The 22,870-nt window shown below is 41.8% G+C and overlaps 2 protein-coding genes across 4 annotated transcripts in view; both read right to left on the reverse strand.

The window, feature by feature from the left end:
• svild (supervillin d) overlaps nt 1-12,459 on the reverse strand; it is a 38,731-nt gene extending 26,272 nt beyond the window's left edge. Inside the window, exons 1-2 of the mRNA XM_034558286.1 lie at nt 12,079-12,459; nt 137-618 (exon numbers count right to left, since the gene is read on the reverse strand). Coding sequence (XP_034414177.1) covers nt 137-471 — 335 coding nt within the window. The 5' untranslated portion in view covers nt 472-618; nt 12,079-12,459. The remainder of the gene's footprint in view (nt 1-136; nt 619-12,078) is intronic.
• A 1,830-nt stretch (nt 12,460-14,289) lies between these two features.
• LOC117748913 (glycylpeptide N-tetradecanoyltransferase 2-like) lies at nt 14,290-19,803 on the reverse strand. 3 transcript variants are annotated; one of them, XM_034559047.1, is made up of 12 exons: nt 19,674-19,803; nt 19,475-19,577; nt 19,073-19,217; nt 17,561-17,679; nt 17,334-17,425; nt 16,658-16,774; nt 16,341-16,511; nt 15,618-15,726; nt 15,282-15,452; nt 14,968-15,135; nt 14,696-14,833; nt 14,290-14,465 (listed from the first exon to the last, which is right to left on the reverse strand). In XM_034559047.1, exons 1-12 carry the CDS (start codon nt 19,691-19,693, stop codon nt 14,442-14,444), a joined length of 1,377 nt encoding a protein of 458 aa, XP_034414938.1. In that variant the 5' UTR covers nt 19,694-19,803; the 3' UTR covers nt 14,290-14,441. The 3 variants fall into 3 exon arrangements, with proteins under 3 accessions (XP_034414938.1, XP_034414940.1, XP_034414939.1); XM_034559049.1 differs by lacking the exon at nt 16,658-16,774; XM_034559048.1 differs by having other exon boundaries at nt 19,475-19,745.
• Nucleotides 19,804-22,870: the final 3,067 nt, after the last annotated feature.

The following is a 22,870-nucleotide window of genomic DNA, read 5'->3' on the forward strand; positions in this document are numbered from 1 at the left end:
TCTGAGTCTCTTTGCCTGGACAGCTTTGTGTTTCATGTCTCATAGCCAAGTTTATGTCCCAACCTGTTGCTCAAGGTCTTGCAAAAACAACAGAAGTGTGCTCTGTCTATATATTGTGACAATGTGATAAACTTACCTCGATTTAGATGATAAATTGGTGTCTGTTTTGAATTGAGTTGGCTCATCGTGAGTCTGCTCCTCCACAGGGTCTGCTACTTTGTTCCTGGAGCCCCTCTTGGTATACGTTTGCTCTGATTCATTATCCTCATATTTTTCCTTCTCCTTGGTTTCTGAAGACACTGTTTCAGATGCATCTCCAATTCTCCTGTCCCTACGGACATATTTGGAGGTGATTTCGTCTGTGTTGCCATAGCGCTCAGCCAGCTCCCTCCTCCTTTCTGCCTTGTATCTCGCAATTCGCTCAGCCTTGGTCTCCGGGGCCAAACTCTGCAAGGTGCCTATTCCATCCATTTTCAAGTTCACTTCAGTTCAGGGTTTGAACGCAGGTGAGAAGTTTCCACGTTGCTACTTCAGTTGTCCTAAACCGGATATGTAGATTGTCTTTCTTGTAGATTTCCCTTGTCAGCAGTGTCTTACTCCATTAAAATCATCCCAGTGCTGCAAACAAGAGAGGCAGAGAGGAAGACATCATTAATGCGTCATGATCTTAGAGTACAATTTCAGATGACAGGCACTCTAAACCTGTATAAACCTCTGTGCCAAGCAATGCTTACACTCTTCCAGCTTTCATAGGAAACTGGCTCAGCTGTAAAGCTGCAAGCCAAGCCCTGCCCCAGCTAACACCCGCCCCCACACACACACCACCCCCACTTTGAGAATGATGTCAGCCAGCTCTGCTCAAAGACAGCCGACCACCGCAGCGAAACTCTCATATAACCTTGGTTCCAGCGACTCACTTGGAGCCAGTTGGAAAGAGGGAGGAGGGAAGAGAAAAAGTGAAAAACACACATCAACTTCATCCCATTTGATTCCTTACTTAGTAGAGGCTTTGCGCCAAGGCCAATCACCTCTTCAACATTATCCCACCTCATCATGGTTATGTAATTACTACAAACAAAAGCACGAGAAACCTTAAATTGCCCCCATGTGTACGAGTACACCAGTCTATTCACCTTTCCTGTCCACATCGAGCCATCTAGTTCACTTTTAAATAACTTTTCAAATAAAATTTAGGAGGTAAAAAAGAAATCGGGAAGTTTAGTTGAGCTCAATTTGTTTCTCTAAGTATTCACACAAGAGCAGAAAACCACACACATGGCTCAGATGCAGAGGTTTGAAAACTGCACTCACATAAATGCATCACCAGCTGACAACGGCAAATAATAAAATATGTGCGCACCGCTTCTGATTGCACCAAACCAAACACAGGGGTTTTTACACAGACATTTTTCACAGCGCAAGTGCACTTACGATGCTTTGGGGCTCCTGTCCGAGGACGGCCAAGGAGAACAAAAATGATAAAGGGAGGTATATTTATATTAGAGGGGGGCAAAGTTTTGAAGTCGCCCCAGGCATCCCTCAAATGACAGGGCATTCAGCACATTGGTTCTCACATTCATGGCCAGGAACAGAGGTAGGGGAAAATACAAATGAAAAGCACTATGTCTGGACAATGTTAGCAATGAGAGAAGTAATAGGGGTGGTGAAGAATGGGTCAAGACCAGAGGGAAAAGAAAAGTGATTCTGGTCATAAGGTGGAATAAATGAGCTGCCTTCTCTATAATTATGACAAACTTGAACCAATCTCAAGTGCACCCTCTCTGACCCCGGCCCCGACCACCTGCTGGGCCATAAAACGAACCCAGAATCAGGACTCTTTGTCCCTTTAAAAAATATGTCTTTGAAATATTACACAGGAAATAAGTGTATATGTACTATCCCTCCTCCACCTAACATAATAGTGCTAGGCTAAACAGTGCCTCTCTCTGTAGATTGAAACTTAGTCAAACCATAAACTGTAACTATGCAGGACGATTACGCGCTCTCTTCTCCATGTTCGAGCCCGGAGATGTCCAAGACACCTTCGCTCGGGGAGATGTATCCTCTGCGCTATGTAGAAATAAATTCACCATCTGCTTGTTAAATTAACAAATGAGCAACAAGCACTTACTATTCCAGCTAGTACCCGTGGCCAATTAAATTTAGCCAGAACACACCCTAGAACATATTATAGGAATGAAACCAGGATCAGATGCTAAAGCTTTTAAAAAGAAGTTATTGGATAATATGAAAAACAAATGGTCTATCAAATATGCAGGCATAATCAATTGGGAGTGATAAATCCACTTCGAGCCAGCCGCAAGCCTTCAAGAGCTCTGCAGCCCAATAAGAAAATAATTTCATTGGAGTTGTATTACATTTTTCCTCTTGGGTTAAAAAGGCGTAGCATTTCAAGATAAGGTGTGTAATATAATGGTAAAAACATCTCAAATTGAGGGAAGCAGCCGTTTTCCTCATCAAAACCGAATGCAGATTTGTTCAACTGGACTCGTTTTGGGATTTGAACTGAATGTCACTCCAAAGTCTGTGAATTGCCTTATGAAGGCAAAACGATCCTGACTTAGGATGTTGATTTCAGTCCCGTGCACTCGCTTACATAATTCACCTAGGTCACTACCTATAAAAGGAGTGCTAAACAGTACGCTAAAGCTGGTCCGTTGAGACCCAGAACATCGAGGCTGCTTTGTTTGGAAGCTGCTAGTGTTATTTTAAGCAACAAGGGGGACTGAAAATACAGTTGTTAGTCATACAAGAACAATTATCATCCCTATCAGAAAATGTGAACTCACCCGGGAATTTCTTTTGGGAGGCGTATTATACTTCCAAAACACCCCAAGGTGTCTTTACCTATTTATGGTTATTTCTTTAGAAATACAGACAAGTGGAGCAAGCAGAGATGTGCAGGAGGACCAAGACACAGCAAGACGACTCTGAATGTGCTTTAATGAGCTTGTATTGATCCAGAGAGTAAGAATGAAGGTGGAGGGAAAAAAAACACTTACTGCACTCAGTGTCACACTTATCTCAATTGAGGGGTTGTTGTCGAACCGAATGGAAAAAGATATCGTAGCACAGGCTTTTGTTACTCCGGCGAGAGTGCGTCTGTCTTGCTCAGTATGCAGTTATACCAGTCCTTCCTGTTAATTTATACTGGCAATATGATTTCTGCTCCTCTAGGGCATGTAAACAAACAGAGTCCTCGGTTTCCAATCACGGAAGTTTTCTCTGACCTTTTTAGCCCATTGGGAGTTGGTCCCGACGACGAGAGGAAGATCTGTCTCAACAAAGGACACGTGTGTCACTTCCTGACCCATATCCTCCTTCATGAATACTTTTTAATTAATCAGGAAATGTTCCTCACGAACCTGGCAAATGTCCAAAACCTTTGAGGGCAGTGAGAAAAGCTTTAAATGGGTTCAACAGCTAGACATCCCATTCGCTTTCAAAACAGTATCAGATTTAGTGTCATCATTTCCTCTAATAGGTCTAAGTGCTCCATGATGGCCTCGCATTTAAATATTTACTTCTCTGCAAAGACCTCCAGTGATTGTAAGCGGTTACTTTAGATTACGTAGGCCTGTTCTACGCCTACTGACAAATGCAATATACCACAAAGGCAGACGTTGCAGAAGCCAAGACAGTTCGCAGACGATTTAAAATGTGTGAGGAGGATTGTTGTGCTATTTTTCATTTAAGGTCAATTAATAGTTTCCTTTTTGACCCACAGCCCAGTCATCAACTCCACCATAAAGTTCCAAAGGTGTTCAGTTTAATTTATTACAAACTAGATGGTATTTAATAGTATTAATTATATAAACAAGAGTGTGTTCATACACTTGAACTGTCAATGTTTAGGTCAATTTGGTTAAGTTTGCATTTGCACTTCTATCACTTAGAGTAGCGGAAACTTGACATTTTAAAATGTTTCCCCATTATTTTTAGATAACTATTTAGCCAATACACTATGTATCTATTACTTTTATTTCAATTGTTTATCCATTTGTTTTATCTATCTATTTTAAATGTATACATTACTTTTCTTTAAGGGTTTAGACCTCTCTTTAATCCCGGTTGGGAATACTCACTGTAGTTTATGGTGTGACTTACATTCACTCTGTATTTCTGTCTGTTGTTTTAATTAATAGGAACATTTCAAAAGGTGAGTCAGCTAAAAACATCAGATGCCATTATGTCATTGTTCCTCGCAGGCCACTGATGTCATTATCTAGATGGGTAATGACAAGCAGGCTTGCTATGGGAAAAGAATACCTGTCACACAGATCCCAGAGCGAGCACATGCACTTTAGCTCACTGATTCATTCCAAGACAAGAGTTAGACAGAAAGCTGACCCGTAGCCCACCAGCCTGTGTATCTTTTCAGAATGCACATGTCCACACAGGAATGAAGGCTACACCCGACACATAAACAGTGGATTTGCATTCAAAGTAGGAGATTTTGACTGAATAAAAACTTACTCACTCTTCAAGAGAAGCTTGAATAGACAAAGCGATCTGGTCAGCTCATTGACCCAGGCCAAAGGAATGTGCTTGCAAGTGTGTCAGTTTAACTCTACTGAATAACCCAATGTTTCTATTATCTTCCTTGAAACTCTGAGTAAGAAGATTTACACCTATAACTGATTGCATCTTGACAGTTATTCTTAAAATGTATGCCTCTGTAAAGTTGCACTCACACTACACACAGTGTCTGTTCAGCAGCGACGCTTTGTATAAAGACATGTTGCCACTGAAAACCTTCAGGAATCCACATAAAGTTACTGCAAACATCAGGGAGACTTTCCTTCGCTATACAAAAAGAGAGGAGGCGGTTTAAGACACAGCCGGCTCCAAATAAAACACATTAATTCCAAGGGAAGAGGGTGAAGAGTAGAAACTTTGCTCCACTGAGAAAACCAGGTGCCAGTGTAAAGTCGGCAGGCAAAAACAGACTGGCGGACACATTTTTAAGAACATTTTGTCAACTGGTGCAGCTCGAGGGAATTTTCCACCGAGGTCAGTGACAAAACAAAAGATGGAAGTATCTTCAAGGCCGAGGAAATCGGAGGGACTTTTAAAAGTATTTTTACCTTGCTTTGAGGTTTGGTCACGTGATATGTTTCACTAACTATCCAACATCTTGGTATCAATGTGGGACTGTAAAGAAAGACACTTTAAAAATGTTATTCAAGGTATATCTATGCATCCAGACTAGTGGTTTGGTAAGGCCCTATGATCTGTACAGTACACAGGATCATATCAGTTTGTGTGCACGGATGTGTATGACTACAACCAGGTCATGTGACCAATCATTGACAGCAGATAGGCCTGAGTACGGGTCATCAGTCCCTAATCCAATAACTCCATCTTGTAAATTATGCATTGGCTGCTAACCGATCTATCCAACCAAACAAATGCATCAGAAACCGGCTGGGGAGGGGCGTGTCCAGAGTGTGTCACACGTTTTTAAGCCACCCTCATGCAACAATCAACCACATACTGAGTGGCCATTGTTTCTCATTAAAAAGCAATCATTCAGCACACGGCGGTTTAACTACTTTGCCTGAAACCACAAGCAGAGTGAAGTTTTAATTGCAATTGTAGAGGCTCTTCATCCGGTTGAAATAGGCCTTCACTAATAGAGAGCTTCAAACTTTCTGACAGGAGGGGTGTGTTTGTTTAACATGGCTTAAACCCCTCATTCACATGACTCAACTCTCCCCTGACTTTGAACTGTAAGGAAATAGGAAAGCGGGAAACAGGGGGTGTAGCGAGACAGTAATCCTTCCCAAGGGCTGGGGCGGGACCCACATGTGGGGCGCAGGATATTTTATTTGGGTCGTTCAAATAAATTGAAGGTTTATATATGCGGTACACATCTGAGCCACATGAGGGAGCTTGAACGTTTGTACTGTTCTGATAATTGTAGCCTTCTTACATTAAGTCAAATATTAATGGCTGGCGCACCTTTTCTTTGTTTTACTGATAATAGTACCAAAGTCTCTTAGCTCCGCTAAAATGCATTTATTTGGTCTAATTTATCAAGTATTTAACACGTGTGTGTTTTCAATAACACATGCAAAACAAAGTTTGCCATTTTTTTTAAACCAGAAAATGTTGTTGGGAAAGAGGATGCAGGGTGGAGGACAAAATAGGAAGGAAAGAGAAGAAGGGGTCCAACAAAGAGAATGAAGAGAATGGCAGAGATCAGAGGACCAGGAAAAGAGGAAAGAAGATGGAAAGGGTTGAGGGGAGAATGGGATTTTGTGGGGGTGGATGTGATCACTTTGTGGGGCATGTGTCTCCGGGGTGCCCCCAGTCTGGTGGTACGGGGGGTGGAGGGAGGACAAGATCTGCTGCTCATGAGGAGGAGGAGGATGGGGCAAATGCCTGGGCCCGAGACTAATCCATCTCTCCCTCCCCTCCCTCCCCTCTCTTTCTTTCTCACACAGACACAAACTCCCTCAAATCCCTTTTACCAGAAGTCCTGCTGACTATAGCCAGTCACCCGAGAGGCAGTTGACATAACAAGCACATGGGTACTCATGCCTGCACTCTGCTTTGCCTAAGTAACTGACACTGTAAAAACTGTACTGACCTGCTTGAGGCAGAGCTACCATTGTCACCAGGAAAGGAAAGTGTGCAGCGTTCCCTCCTTGAGGTCTTTGTCAAGGGGGGACAACAGCACATGTCTTTCAAACTCAATAAAGCAATGGCATTTAACACATAGGAGCATCTGTGTTTTCCTCTATTTATTTAGTTCAGTTTTTTTTACAGGCTCGCTCTTTGTCCAAGCCTTCCGGCTTTCTGTTTGCCACATTCAAAGGAGCCATTAAATGTGACGTATGGGAAGGCAACACAAGAAAACTCACACACACACCGCGGTGCACACCGACACGCAACTGGAGAATCACAATAACAAGCCAACAGAAATACACACGCACACACAACAAGGCTGCAATCATGGAAGCTGGAGTGTGTAGAGGGAAGGGTGGGGTTTATGGGGCTTTATCTTGCTCTGGGATCATATGCATGCATACTCGTACAACAGTGTGCTACGTTGGATTCTTTTCAGGAGTTAATGAGGGCCAGAAACAAACACCCACACAGTTGTTTTATGGGACAGATGTAGTATAGTAGCTAGAGTTAAAGCACCTACCCTCACACCGATTGCTACCCTTTGTTGCGCTCTCACGTACAGAAAGCGTTGCCTCACTCAAGCAACACTCCAAGGGCATTTCATTTGCCAATCTTTGACTGAAAGTGTGAAAAATGTGCAAACTGACCGAGACATTCATCAGGACACTCGATCAAAGTCGTTTCAACTATTTTAAAACTCCGACAAGGCCAGAGTAGAACTGATGTTTTGGTCAATGCATTTTTCCCCCTCATTATTCTATTTAATGTGTTGTACTGTCTGAACCTTGAGTCTGAAATAAAAGTATGAATATTCCACTCATGATAACGTGCATCTAATTTACACGTTTTAAATCAGTGAAGCTACAGAGCTGTCTCTCCATAGAACCCATCTAATGCCATTTTCCCACTTCAACAACTTATCAACATGGACTTCATCCCCAGAGTGGCCGCCTGTAGGATACAGACAAGACTGAACAGTGAGGGCGACATTAGGGCGGGGTGAGGGAGGGTGAGGGGGGGTCAGTGGGGTGGAATGTCTCATCCGGTGAATCCTGCTGGTGGGGATTTTTCTCTCTCTCTCTTTCTCTTTCTCTCTCTCTCTCTCTCTCTCTCTCTCTCTCTCTCTCTCTCTCTCTCTCTCTCTCTCTCTCTCTCTGCTCTCTGGTGTCCACTGTGCAGAGCAGACACCATCTGGCCAGCTGGAATGCCACTGAGCAGGGGGTGGAGGGGTTAAAGGGGTCCTTGCAGGGGGATGGGTCTCTCTGGCTAGGAGATGGAGTATTACACAGTCGTGGTGTAAACCATGTAATGCCAACTAAACCCCTTTTAAGTGAAAAATGATTTGCTACTAGCTGTGTTAGACTGAAAATAGCATATTGTACAGTATTTAACTGTTCATGGAAATTACAGTTGGAACACTAAACTATTGAAACATTGAAATCCAAGTACAATACATAAACTTGTGCACACATTTTGTGGATTGCATTAAAGGCCTTCTGTGTTTAAACAAAATGCTTTGACCATATCACTTCATATGGTTTACAAAGATACTTTTGCTTGTGTATGTTTTATTAATGGTCGTTACGTGGCAACATCTGTCCCTCTCTAACACAAAGGCAATATAACCCAGGTTGCCAGGCACAGAAAACGTTGCCCAGAAGCTCACTTGTTTTGAACATAGATTCAAAACACTCTCTGGTATTTCTTTCGAAGGCTTTATTTTCAGTTGACGATGGTGTCAGATGAAATTCTGCTCTGGCACTGAGCTAAAACAATGTGAAATGTAGTATGGAGAGATGCATGCCTCTGCCCCTACACATGCAAACTATTATGGGAGCGCAAATCGAATGGAAGTCTGAAGTACAACCATATGTTTATGTGCCATGCAAATATTACACTGGCTGAAGACGTAATTGAAGTGGGCCTTGGCTGTGCAGTTGCTGACCAAAAACCGTTAGTGTCTTGGTGACGAAGCTGGAAGCGGTCCATCCTAACTGCTAGCTAGGTTTATAAATATGTCTTCGGGGAGATTAGCCTGAGGGTAACCCTCGAGCACGCTTGTCTGAGTTCCTATTGCGCACTTTGTCACAACCCTTTCTGCTTTCTATAAATATTTGTACTGCAGAACTTCTTGGCTGTGCAACCGACATCAAACCCTTCTGAGAGCTGAGGAGAGCGTACGGGTCAGACTGGAGAGACAGGGGAGCGAAGGGCTTGAGTGGGCGGATCTTGAGTGTGCTGGACTTTCTGCAGCCAAGTTTTGCAGTTCATCTGCAGCCCGTTATTTAACTATTAAGTAACACATGTAGGTGAAGCTTAAGACTCAAAATGGTCAGGTAAAATACGATCTTAGTGACCAATACTTATATAAATAAACTCTTAACTTACTGGTGCAAGACATCTTCATAGTTTGTTGAGGACGTTTGAATAAGGGCCACTGTTACTGAGTGGTTTTATTACGATCGCCAAAAAAAGGGCCACGAATATGAATGCAAAATAAAACACTGGGAAGCCTTGTGCTCCTTCGCTCTGTTTGAATCAAAAACAGAACCAGCTTTATTGAGTATTGCTTGCACACACAAGGAATCTGATATTTTTTGCATCTCTGTCAATGTACTTAAACAGAAAGTTAACAGCTAGGGACAAGGATAAAACAATTGTGGACAGATCAAAAGGTAACGAATCGACAGGACTGTTATGTAGACAAATAGTGAAAAGAATTGTGTAAATATAAATATAATATAAGCATATAAACCAATGAACAACAGTCAAATTAAAACTACATGTTTTTATACAATCCAAGTGTTCTTTAAGTTTATTAAATGTAATAAACACTGAATGGGTGCTATTAGACTGGATGATTATGTGCAGTATACATGTCTCTATACTGTATATACAGTGTATCGGACGTATACTGACAGTGACAGATGATATGTATATTGAAAAAACAATTGTGCATTCAAAACTGTGAAATTATAATCTATAATGACAGCAGTGGATATTTGACTACAATGACTAGTGTGAAGGGTTCATCAGATTGACGGCCTGTGGAAAGAAACTGTTCTCCTGTCTGGTTGTTCTGGTGTACAGAGTTCTGTCGCAATAGTTGCAAGTGCAGAAATGCACGATATGAGAAGTTTCAATAAACCGACAAGAGGGACATTCTTTCATATGTAAAGCATCACACCGCCAATCCAAAATAGATATAAATGTAAAACTACACAGACAACTAAACGGAGGCAATCTTGGTGCACAAATGCTATTTTGTGTCTTTCCGTCTCCAATCCGTGTTAAAAAAAATGTATTACTGATTTAAATCTAATTTACAATCCCAATTTAATAAGGGGGTTGTTTACATCCCTTCAATTACTTTTCAGCTACGCAACACTCTGTGGGAGGCACACTCACTCGGTGCACCAGACCAAATCTCGAACTTACACCTACATGACAGAAGGTTGGCAAAACCGCAACAGAACCTACACAATAAAAGCCCATTGAGAGACCTTTAACTGCTCTGAAGCTTCGAGAAGTTGGGAAATCCTCCCAGAAGCCAACAAACTAAAGTGAACATTTTCACTCTTGAGAACTTGTTCTAAAGAAAAACTAAATAATAACAAGTTGATGTTACAGTGCAGAACAAGACAAGTCTCTGCAGCAGGAACCCTCATCCACGTCGCGCTCCTCCACCCTCAGAAAGCCCTCTTTCCATTGTTGAGGAACAAGATCTCTCCAGGAGCGACACAACACCGCCCCCGGACTGACACGAGGCGTTCAGATGAATATAAAAACCACAACCACATAACACACACTTCTGCTTGACAACAAAGGAGGATCTGTCTCTTTGTTTGGGGTCTTTACATGGTCCATCGAAGTGGCAGGTCAAGAGCAGCAGAATTATGTAAGCATGACAAGAGCCACTCCCTGCTCGGACAAGTTTTGCTCCATGCGCTAAAGTATGCACAGGCTGGTTACCAGCTTTCTGTTATTTCTCAACACAGCATCAGTAACACTAAGCGGTATGCTCTGTTATTAATTAGTTATAAAAAAGTTCCACACATACTTGTGCAGTCTTGCTCAGTGCCTGACACACAAACACAGTGTCTCTTATCGAGGCCTGCATACATTTTCTTTTTCTGTCTTGCTCAACACCGGCTGCTGAGCAAGGTTTTGATAAACCTGTTGTGACACAGGCCACTGAGATGCCATACAGTGGAAAAATTACAACCTGGCAAGCTTCAAATACTATAGCCGTCGGATATGAAGCTTCAATTGGTTTCCTTCTATTCCCCATTCGAGGAAAAACACATATATATATATATATATATATATATATATATATATATATATATATATATATATATATATATATGTTTTTCGTAAAGTAAAAAAACTCTCCAAAGTATATATATATATATATACTCTTTCACTGATTGATAGCACTTTTTCATCCAGTGATCTAATTTCTCTCACTTGAATTACATTATGTAGGCCGTAGACCTCTGAATGCACAGCGTGGTGACAAGTAATTAGAGGCAGGCCCAGGTAAAGTCATAGGGAAAAGACTGCTGTTTGAAATGCACGCTGAATAAACAAAGGTTACACCCCACCAAGGGTACAGTTGCCATATCGCCAAGGAAATCAAACAGGTCTCATCCATCTCGAAGTACACAGACATTACCCATGCAGCCTGCAAGTATTTGCACAGCCATGGCAGGTTGACGCAGATAAACATGACTTTGATTCCAAACAATGTTGTGCCAAGTGACATAATCTAGTTCCTAGTGGCATTACTGTAAGCCTTGTCAACACAGAAGAGTGCATACATATGACTGGCAGACCTTACAGCTCTCAGGCTTTCTTATCTTTCTTATCATGTCGTTTTCACAGGTGTTTTGTTGTTGTTTTTTGCAGAACTCAGTCCTAAATGCTCAGCCCTCTCTGCCACTGTTTGGAGAGGGACTGACTGGGCTCAGTGAGTCTCTGTTGACCAACTTGCCAGGGAGTGAGCTAGTGGGTGAAAGGACACAAAAACAGCTGGCTTGGACGTGCGGTCATTTATTAAAAAATAAAGGCCTGGAATCAATGGACTGATTTGAAGTGTCGTTCTCTTACATGCAGTATGCAAAAGTCACAGAGGAACAACGTGCACTAATAAAGAGCGATACAACAAAAACTCCTCTGACCAATGCAATGGCAGCTGTTGGGAGTTTGAATATACAACTACACCTCACATCCTTGAATGTAACATTTTGCACCGATATGAGTGTCACTGATGTGCATTTCCTGAAACAGCCAATATGTGACTTAACATCCTGTGTAGAGGAAGCTGTGGCGACGCCTCTGTAGTAAGTTACACTGCAACAACACACTCGTAACAAAGTTACAACATAAACTGTCGCTTCATTGCTGCGTATAACGTACCTGCAATCCTTTATGGAGGTCTGCTCGAGCGTCCACACACACACACGACATCCACGGAGACGTTGCCGTGGGACTCTTTGAAAGACGAGCTAGCTGCTCAAACTAAATACCACACTAGTGCACGTAAACGCGAGCTAGTGTGATGTTTTGGAAAATTTTCGACAATATGCGAAACGTTAACCGCACAAGACGGGCCGACAGGACCGGGTCTGCGACACCAATTAAATTAAATTAGAGAGAGAATCGACAGTTTTGTTTGCGTCTTTATAAAAGAGTTTGACTTCCTCTACTCATCCTCCACCGAAGCTAACGGGAGACACGGCTCTGTCCTGCCCGGGCAGGGTGCAGAGGCGGCAGTGAAGGTTGCTGTCAGGTCCAGTCACTCACTTCAAACATAAAATGCCTTCTAGCCTCTGATTGGCTCAAATTCAGCACGGTGGTGCATTCACGTGCCTCTTGTAAATAGCAGCTCCAGGCTCGTTTGCGGCGTTTCTACGTGGGTGACCACAGGGAAGCTAGCGTCACTCAAGACAGTACTGTTTAACTTCGTCTACTTACCTAAGTATTTTTATTTTCAGCTATTTTAAAACTAAAACAACATGTGCTTTTCTGTGCTGATTCTTATATAAACAGGAAAGAGAGATACAAAATCGTATATATATATATATATATATCTATATATATATATAGATATATATACGATATACAGGAAAGAGAGGTACAAAATCGTATATATATATATATATATATATATATATATATATATATATATATATATATATACGATTTTGTATCTCTCTTTCCTGTTTATATAAGAATCATCTTTTGTTACCTTAATCTTGTGACCTTTGGGAAAGGAGCAATTTGGGAACAACTACCCAACATCAATAGATTAGTAGCATCAGCAACACACATGCTAGCTCTACATTGACAATACTTTAACAGACCGCAACAGGACATTTATTATACGTTCTTCCAATTACTTAAACATGTGTTATTGTTACTTGTAGTGGGGTGTTTTCATTGTAAAATCCCTCCTCCTTTTTTTCTGAATACTTGTTATTGCTTCAACTGGACATGATTGCGTCACATAGCTGGGTTTCAAAGCATGTCATCAACCCATCTGCTTCTCTTTGTCTTTGGGACAGATACTGTCCACGCAAGCACACATTTGATTTATATTTTTCTTCTGCATTCAACAATACAATGCAAAGCAGATGATGTCTACATCTGCACTTCTAAATAGTTGCTCGCAATAACACGTCGCTGTAACGTTAATCTTGCAGTGCCCCCTTCTGTTTATATTTAGATATTGTATCCATCTCGTGATTGTGTAACTACAGAGGATGTTGCGTGGTCCAAAACAGTTGCGTTTTTACGATTTAAGGACATTGGGGGCTTAGCCTGGGGGGGGGGGGGGGATCCTCCTGGATCTGAAATATTCTTCATCTTCTTTGATAATTGATTATGCTACAAATATTGTTACATGTACTTGGAAATCAACCCGTTCTGGTTTCTGACATGCAGATGAGGAACAAACACGCCATCTTACAGATAGTTCTGTGATGTTCGTCATAAGTAATTTGGAGTTCTTTTGCAGACTTATGTTGATCACATGGCGTTAAGTCTCTGAGGTTTCATGGTTCGGGGTGGACAGCATTAGATCTTGTGAGTTGGGTCTGCCAATACTGGGGAAACAACTGGGATGTAGCCTGCAATTAATCACCAGCTTTACTCACAAGTCCACCATGTGGCAGAATTTAGCAGCCTCAGCTGTACTTTTTGTTAATGTGCTAATTAGCTAAGATGGTGACGATGATCTATATAATGCTAGTTGAAGATTGCTGATGTCAGCATGTAGCTCACAGCACCACTGTGTCTCCGTACAGCTGCTAGTGGGGTTTGTAGACTCTTGTCTTTATGTGATGGATTAACCTTTAAGTGCCATGGAGATTTTTTTGCTTCAATTTAATTGATGCTGCTTGAATAAATATTTGACTCAACAGCAACTTGCCTCTGTGAATACAATGTCCCTTTACACTAGATAATCCATATAATGCCACCAGAGGTTATGTATAATTGCCTGTTGAAATACCAAATACACTCACACATAAACTCACACACATGGTTACTCGTTTCACCATCATGTCAGAAACAATCATTTCCTGTCGCAGAAACGCTGAATGAAAGAACTGACATCCAGATAACTCATGTATTTACAAATAGAATTCTCCTTTTATTTATTTCATTGATTTGTGACTGAGCTGTTTTACAGATTGTCTTTTTTTAATCTCAATGCATGCTGGTGGTGATGACGTTTGATGACCGGCCTTTCAATCTTCATCACTCCACCACTTCTTAGGTCAGTTTGGGAAGATCAAGCCCACCTGTAAGACATACAGCGATTACTGCTGGTACACATCAATCATCTCTACTGAACCTGTATGTGTTACATGTGTGACATTAAGAACACAAGTGTATTCAGCACGGCTGGACTTTGTATTTCTGCATTTTACCCAAAGTGTTACTGTTTTAGTAAATCTCACAATTTGCTGCTAATGAGTGATATCTTTCTGCTATAATTACATAATTTAGGAAATATTTCAATAGTCTTTACCTTGTCCGGGCTCATATTAGGACACATCCAGTTGTACAGATAGAAATGTAGACTCTTATCCATGATGCTGAATTTGAGGTTTTCCAGGAAACTCTTGTTATCCATCACGTCGAGCGCAGAGAAGACGTCAAACCCTTTCTGTCAGTGAGGAAAGGGAGCATTTCTTTTGTTATCACATTTTAAATACATGGTTATTTAACTGCATGTACGTAGTCTTAAGTTGAAAGCCTTTTGCACTTTTTCATTGTTTTTAAAAATTCTGACGCACTCACAGACTTAGCCAGGACCAGTGTGTCCTCCATCAGGTCGACTGGGTCTGTGGTGGTAGCGGCGACGTAAAGGAGATGAGCTGCTCTCAGGCCAGTGTGGACTGGGTGATTCAGCACCCTGGAGGAGACGCTGTAGAAACTCACCACGTCTGTCAGTGTGCCAGCATCACCCTGCGTGTGAGGAGGGGAATACACTCTTAACCACTGCAGCAAAATGAGCTTAAACTGTACAAACATTGAGGAGTGCTCTTCCCTCTCCAAAGAAATGTAAATGTTTTGAATTGGAATTAACATCAACACATTGTAAGGCGCCAGACCTCTACGACATAGGTGTCGATCACACTCTCCCTGGGCAACAGCCAGTGCTCTACTTCCTGCAAAGACAACATGGAGCTGAGGTGAAACTTGCAGAGGTTGGCCTGCAGTAGTGAGTGGACCCCCACCACATCTTCTTTAGCCAGAGGGCGCAGACCTGGAGTCTTTGTCACCTGGGAGAGAGGAGGAAAAACACTTTCAGTAAGCTATAGAGTTGCCTGCATCAACATTTTGTATGCACCCTTTTGGTCAGTCAGGTGAAGACTGTGCTGTCAGATCAATGTCAGACCATAATGGCACTAACTGGGTTTAGCCTCTAGGTGGCAGCACAAACTCACCTCAGGCAGACGGTAGAATTTGAGAGCTCTGTGCAGGTTCATGTTCTGTCTCAGACCCGGGTAGCTCACCTCGGTCAGCTTTCGGGGATTCAGAGGGCGAAGCCAGTACCTAAAATATTTAGTTTGTTTATTTGGTAGGGACACTGAAGGTGGAATGTTGCTTCATAAGAGAAATAGCAAATATGAGATGTACTCATTGTAACATACTGTACATGTTTTGAAGAAATAGCATAAGAAGTGTCCTGAAAACAGAGAGACTGCATGTTTGCTCATTAGAGGAACGGGAGTGACACCCATAACCAGATAAAGAAGTTTCATGCTTTATATCAATTGTAATGGTGGTAAAGACCCTGAAAATATATTTCTCCATAACATGACACATTCTTGACTAAATTAGCTATAAAAATACCAAGTAAGATTTGGGGTTTCACGCTAAAAAACTCAGCTAATCTTGCTTCACCAGGACTGGGTGGGTGTGGTTTGACCAGATGTGATTACCTGGGATTTGGCACTTTTCTCACCTTCCTAAAATGCAATCTGCTGCTTCAAACGAGTAAACAAAGCAAAGACAAAAACAGAAATCTGCCATGTCAAATGCCCAAAATTCTTGTGCCTTTGGCAGAACATTTTGTCCTCAAGTCAAAACCCATCCCTCGCATTAAAAGTGCTTATTGTGTAGTCACTTTGCCTTTGAATCAAATGTCAATCAACCCTGTCTACTACCTGCAGGAGCTTAGTGGTGTGGGCAGCACAATGCCAGCTGTGTAGACAGCCTGGTAGAGACCATGCTGGTTGATCCGTCTGGTGAGCTCTCGGATCAGAACTGGGGTCATCCGCTTGAGGCGCAGCTTCTTATGAACACACAGGAATTTGACCTGCGACATCCGCTTCTCCCTGCAGGGGAGCACGATTTGAGCATTTGCTTTGAGACACTTTAGCAAAATTGCTACAGTTTTGTCGGCAAGTGCTCTGAATGCTAATATAGCTTATGAGATATAATTTACACCACACATCTTTGAATGCATTTATGAGCTACTCACGTCTCATACATGCGCACATCTGCAGGAAGAGCGGCAATGAAGCCGACTAATTTGTTATTGGTGTGTACTCGCACACCACAGTTCCACTGGGCCAGCCAGTTAGGAGGTTGTAAAGCCCTTTAGAGGAAGAGAGGGACATTGTCTGCAATATTGGTCTGTGAATACATGCAGGCATACTTCAATGAACTCTGATTAAGGACCATTTTTGATAAAGAATATTGAGCATAAGATGACTCAGCTGAATAAATACAGCAGATTTCTTTAACCTCAAGGCCAAAGACCTGTGCCAGTTCCTGGAATACTAATGTTAATTATTCATATCAAAGTACATTTTTTAAAGGTTTTGTTCCCTGAAGTATACCGTTTATGCAGATCACAGAGGAATAAGTCAGCAAAGTGAAGTGAAGCGATTAGAGTAGCCGCCTTGTAACTGATTAACGGTTTGTCGGAGGGTCAGGCTGGAAAGTTGACTGGAAAAAAATGTATCGTGACGTCCTTTTTAGACTCTCAATGACATCATTCCTTTAGTGCAACCCAGAGTCTGACATTGATGTGATGCAGTTGTACAGAGCAGGTTTAAGGTGTGTTAATGCCAGACGGAGGTGAACATGTTTTCAACCAACTTTACTGATTCAAAATGGAGAAAAGCAATAGTGACCAAATGCTTGAAGCTTACCATTGCAGATACTCCAGCGAGAACTCACGTCTCATAGTGTTGTCATCCTCTTCCATGTAGTTCTCGTTGAGCAGAGTGCAAAGCTCTCTCAACTGCAATGATAGAGGGGCACATGGTGAATTTGGCTGGATGTGAGTCAACTTATCTTTGGATTCACATGAATAAAAGCGCTGTTCCTGGCCTCTGAAAGGGATGCAGTTTCTAACTACATACAGTAAGGGACTTACCACAGTAGGGCTGCTCAGGTCCAGCGTGTCCCAGGAGAAACCTGAAGGTAGGGAGGAGGGCTCCTTACGGAGACTGGCTTCACCCTCTACTATTGGGCCATGAGTCCCAACACCGTCACCTGAGGACACAAATATAAGACCCACGAGGTAACTTCATTCTCAATGTTGTAATTATAGTGAATGACTTCTGGACTTCTGATAATGTTTTTTAAATGAATGCTGTGTAATAATGACAACATTAAATAGGATTTTAGGGTCTTCTTCTTCTTCTTCTTCTTCTTCTTCTTCTTCTTCTTCTTCCCATTTATAGGCATAAATGAAATGGTATTTGGAGATTAATGTATATGCAACGGAGGAGTGCATCTATATTTATTTAAAATCCATGAAATTAGTGAAGTGATACAGAGGCAGTGGAGGTAAAGGTATCCGGAGCAACGTTTTGATGAGCATCTATTTTTTCGTGTCGTGTTCTCTGCCAGCGTATACCCTCAGGTGCCATACGCACATGCACAACCAGGGGGAATATGATCACACGTCTGCCCACAGATCTTGGTGGGAATGTGCTGTAAAACGTAGGAGCGTGCCCATAAAATGATAGAAGTGGTTTGAATGTTGATGTAAACAATGACGATTTAAAAATGATCAAAGGAAGGATTTGCAATAGTCTTGACTTTCTGCTCAGTGAGTAGCACATATCTTTATATTTTAAGTAATATTTGCGCATTTTGGTAAATATGCATGCATTCTTTCTGCAGCAGTTACATGAGTAGATTCGTACCACTCTTCAACAGCAAGCCTGTCCAAGGTAACACAATCCACCTCCCAGCACCTCTAAAGCTCACTAAATAATATGTCATAACTTGCAGAAAACCAAAGTGTAAAAATATCAAGTCTCTGTGGGTTGCCTGGAAACTGCTCATGGCTTTGAAATAATCCTGAACATTATATCCCATTACAACAATATCAACATATTTTCCATACACCGGGTACCACTCTAGAGTTGTTTTTTCCACTTAGCTAGGTTTAGGAAAAAGAGTGTGGTTGACGTTAACTTGACTGACAACGGACTCACGACACCAGCGAGTGTCAGACAAGTCATGTCACTCGTGACTTACTTTTTAGTTTCAGAATGGACTGAGTAGTCCTGTGTTGGTTTGACCCTCACACCGCCCCTAACATCCGCCTCCGTCTCTCACGGACTTTATACTACATCACATGCTCTCACTGAACACCATAGACTGTATACAGGAGGGCGTACAATGCAATTAGTTGAAAGCCTGGTACGACCTATACAGACACTAAAGTGGTCCTCCGCGTGTCCATTTCTGATGCCGAGGGACAATAACCAAACCGCCTGCTGGCCATGGCCTGATGTCTAACGGACGAATGGTATCTACTCATCTAATCTCCTGTTGAAAGCAACAAGGGTATCTCCCCAAACTGTCAAACATTTGCTTTAGTATAAGTTCGAGCAAATTAGTTTTTAGAGTATTTCAACAAATAGCGTCTTACCCAGTCTGCGGACAGGCTGTGTGTCCCAGAAATGGTAAGTGTGTGTTTTGGCCTGCTGCAGGGTCTTTGGCAGACTTGGGCCTATGGAGAAGAGGTGCAGGGCCCTCTGGATCTCCTGCTGCTTCATCTCCGGAAGAGCGTCCAGCTATAGGGCAGGAAAAAGGACAAGTTACTATCATCTCTCCCAAGAAGATTGATGTTTGTCCCGTCACACAGCAGCATAACTCAAGTTGATCCCTACAGCCAAAATGTGTAATTTCAACAGACATATTGGTGTTTTATGTGTGAGAGGCATACAGAACATCCACAGGCAAGTTTAGGAGTATTCACAGTGCAACAAACACAGACTAGCATACATACATCACTGCACGTATGCACTCACACTCTGGGGAGGACACGAACCATAGCAAATGGATCCCTGGGTCCTTCTGATTTCCAGGCATCTTCCTTCTTTTGCTTCTTTTTGCTCCCTTTTAGACTCTTGTCCTCTGTCAGCTTCTTATCACTGAAAGACATTTCCCCGCACTGATGTTCTTGTATATTGTAAGGGTGTATTTTACTAACTAAAGAAACAGAGAGCTGAAAATACTGTCGTACTTACAACAAGTTTGAATCTGTCATTGTGAAGAAGTGCGAGAGCTTGAAGCTGAGGGTGAATCGGGGTGTTTTCTAACACATTTGTGGTTTTCCAGCTCTTATCTTGCCGAGCAGCGATGGGAGGAGAGTGACCGCCTTAGTCACCCAACCCCACTCCCACCCAGTTAATAGATAACAATACTAACAATTAAATCAACTTCTCACGGTCTTCATATGTCAGACAGCCGCTGGATAGAGCACTGCGGCAGATTAAAGCTTATAGGAGCTTGATCCCAGCTGCAGATTTAATTGGTTGAAGTTGTCTAATTGCACAGTTCCCATATAGTCTTCAACTTAAAAGTCGAGAACTTTGTATCTCTTGTAGACTTGATAATCTTTGCCTGTGTTCAGTATAATACACAGTTTGTATACACTGACTCAGCAATTTGACCGCATGCTGATTGCCAGGTTCTTGTTTATTATTACACACACATTACACATATTGCATTGACAAAGCTATACAATCAAGTAGAAAGGGGTCACATTCAATTCATTTTCAGAGAAAATCTCACTCAATAAGCTTTCTTGTCATACTCGTATTGTTACATCTTTTAGCCTTTATAGATACTCTGACAGCACGCTTTGCTCTTCTGTCGAGCTATAGGGAGCACCAGCAGATTGCCCAGGACACAAGCAAACATTCTCACTTTAATGGCAACATGTTTTTACTTCATAACATCCTGTCAATGCTGCCTTATTAAAGGCTATGCTATTCAAATCTTATTGGATTATTAGCACTGATCCACAGCTGTAACTGCTTTGTCACTACTTGTGCATATAAACAGCAGAGGATCCTGCTGCTTTTTTAGGATGCAACATCTACATCTACTATTGAGGGGTTTACAAAATATCCCAGTCGCTATAGTCAATATTCACATTGCGACACCCTTGAACATGAGAAAATAAGTGCAATCAGTACAATCACATGAAATCTGACATGGACATATATGGGGTCATCATGAAGAAGAATCCAATGTAAAAATGGTAGCTAACCAATAAAGGGCAGGTTTTTTTTAAAGATTATTATTAGCAATATAAAATGTTCGAACCCTTTTTCAATTTTAAACAGAACAGTAGTGTAACTTCAGATTTTTTGATTTCATATAATGTACAAACTAATGTTGTTTTTGACTTGTTATATCAAATTGGACAAATCATTGCTTACATATAGATCTAGCTCTGTGTTTTTTGGGCTATCCAAGCCTCCGTATCGTTACACCACGAAATAGACAAGCATTACATTTCAAGCTCCGGCTGGCTGGACTGAGAATCCGCGGATGACGGCTCACTCTACGCAGTTCATCTCCTTAATCTGCTGCCGCTCCTGGACTACCCTGCCATCAGCAGGCCCAGGCACCCCCTTTATCCTCCATCGGGCCTCGACCCTTAGCTCTCTCCTTCCTCTCCGCATTCAGGGTCTCCCCCTCCTCCTCTTCATCAGTGAGGATCCTCACTGCCTGTCACCACTCCACAATCTACTTTTATTTTCTTAAGCAGCTCCATCATCGTAATTCTTTCGTCTAATTCAAAATCCACCACCCCACTTAGTTGCTTGTCGTAAGTTTTGATATCCGTGTCCTTCTCCTTTGTCCTCCACAATTTGTCCATCTGAGATCCCAAAAGTCATGCGGTTACAAATAAACACTGCGTCAGCTTTCTTCCCGCAATATGTATGTGCAATATGTACATCTACTATCTGTTATCTTATCTTACTATCAAGGGGTTTACACTGTAAACACTGTCATCATGCTAAATATCCCAGTCGCCATACTCAATATTCACTTTGCGACACCCTTGAAAGTGAGAAAATAAGTTAAACAAGCTTAGTTCAGGGTGGTATGGCCATAAGCGAAAACTGAGCCTACCAAAAGGCGTTTTAAAAATCTGGAGTTTTTAAGATCAGGAGGCAAAAAAAAGCACCTGGTATTAGTTTAAGAGAGAGTGTTGTCTACATTGTCTGGGGAAGGCAGGAAAGGGTCTTTTAACGTCTTTTTTTTTCTCCTAATTTCAGATTTGATATCATTATTACATTACATGTAGTGTAAAAAATTATAAATATATGATATAGTTTTGTGTTGGTCATGGAGCTTTTGCCTGGCTGTGTTAATTGTTTGTTAAGCAGCTCTTTGTTCACCCCCTCCATGGTGCATGGTGTACGTCCTCCCTAAGTATACCCCAAGAGAGGTTTACTGCAGTCCCCGTTGAGTATTTTGCATGCTGCTTGGATTCATCTGGTGAGCATGTCATTTTGTTCAATTTACATAGCCAGATATAAGAAATCACAAATTTGCCCCTAGGGGCGTTACAATATATACAACATCCTCACGAGTGCTGAGCTCTTTGTGTATTAGAAATCTATAAACCCATTTGTGCTATAAATTCTCCAATCTCCTTTGATCTAAGTGTGATATACATGTAGAATAGATTTTCTTTCATTTATAAAGTGCAGCTATTTATGTCGCTACTTCATGGTTCCACTTATCTTGCCACTGAAATGAACATATAGGGAAGTCTGCTAAAAAACACTTGTCACCATTTAGGGTGAAGGAGTGGAAGTTGTGCGGTATAAAGTACTTGGGAAAGCTCGTAGCGTGGTGATTGACAACAAAAGAAAGGGCTTCTTCACTGTAATAAAGAGGAAGCGCCACGTCTTGAGATGCAGGACGACCAAACTGGGGACTCAGCCGGCTCAGCGGCACACCCTGGAGGCAGCAAGGCAGAGGATGAAGGCTAAATGAAAGTCCCCCCTGAACAACACACAACACGGCTCTGGTGAGAGGATGCAGCCTCAAATACCCTTTGTGTTTGGGTTTAACTCTATATTCAGCATCTTTTTTTCTTTCTTTCGTTTTACTGTATCTGTGGCTCCTTTCTGGGCTTTTTCTTCTTAAAAAAACTCAATTTCGCCCCCAAAGGTCATTAAGATTTCATCTCATAGCTGAGCCCTCTCGAGTCACTGAAAGAGTCACTCGGTAATATTGAGTTATCATGTGGAAAAATCATTTATCCATTTTGTCGTGAAAGTAGGGAATTCATTTTGAATGTAATACTAATTTTAGTCCACCCGTGGTGATTGCTGTCATGTTCCAAATGCTGACAGCAGATTTATTATCTGGTCAGAGAAACTGATTAATTTGTGTAATTTACAGCATAAACATGCTG

Source organism: Cyclopterus lumpus, chromosome 19, assembly GCF_009769545.1.
Source record: "Cyclopterus lumpus isolate fCycLum1 chromosome 19, fCycLum1.pri, whole genome shotgun sequence".
Taxonomy (NCBI): domain Eukaryota; kingdom Metazoa; phylum Chordata; class Actinopteri; order Perciformes; family Cyclopteridae; genus Cyclopterus; species Cyclopterus lumpus.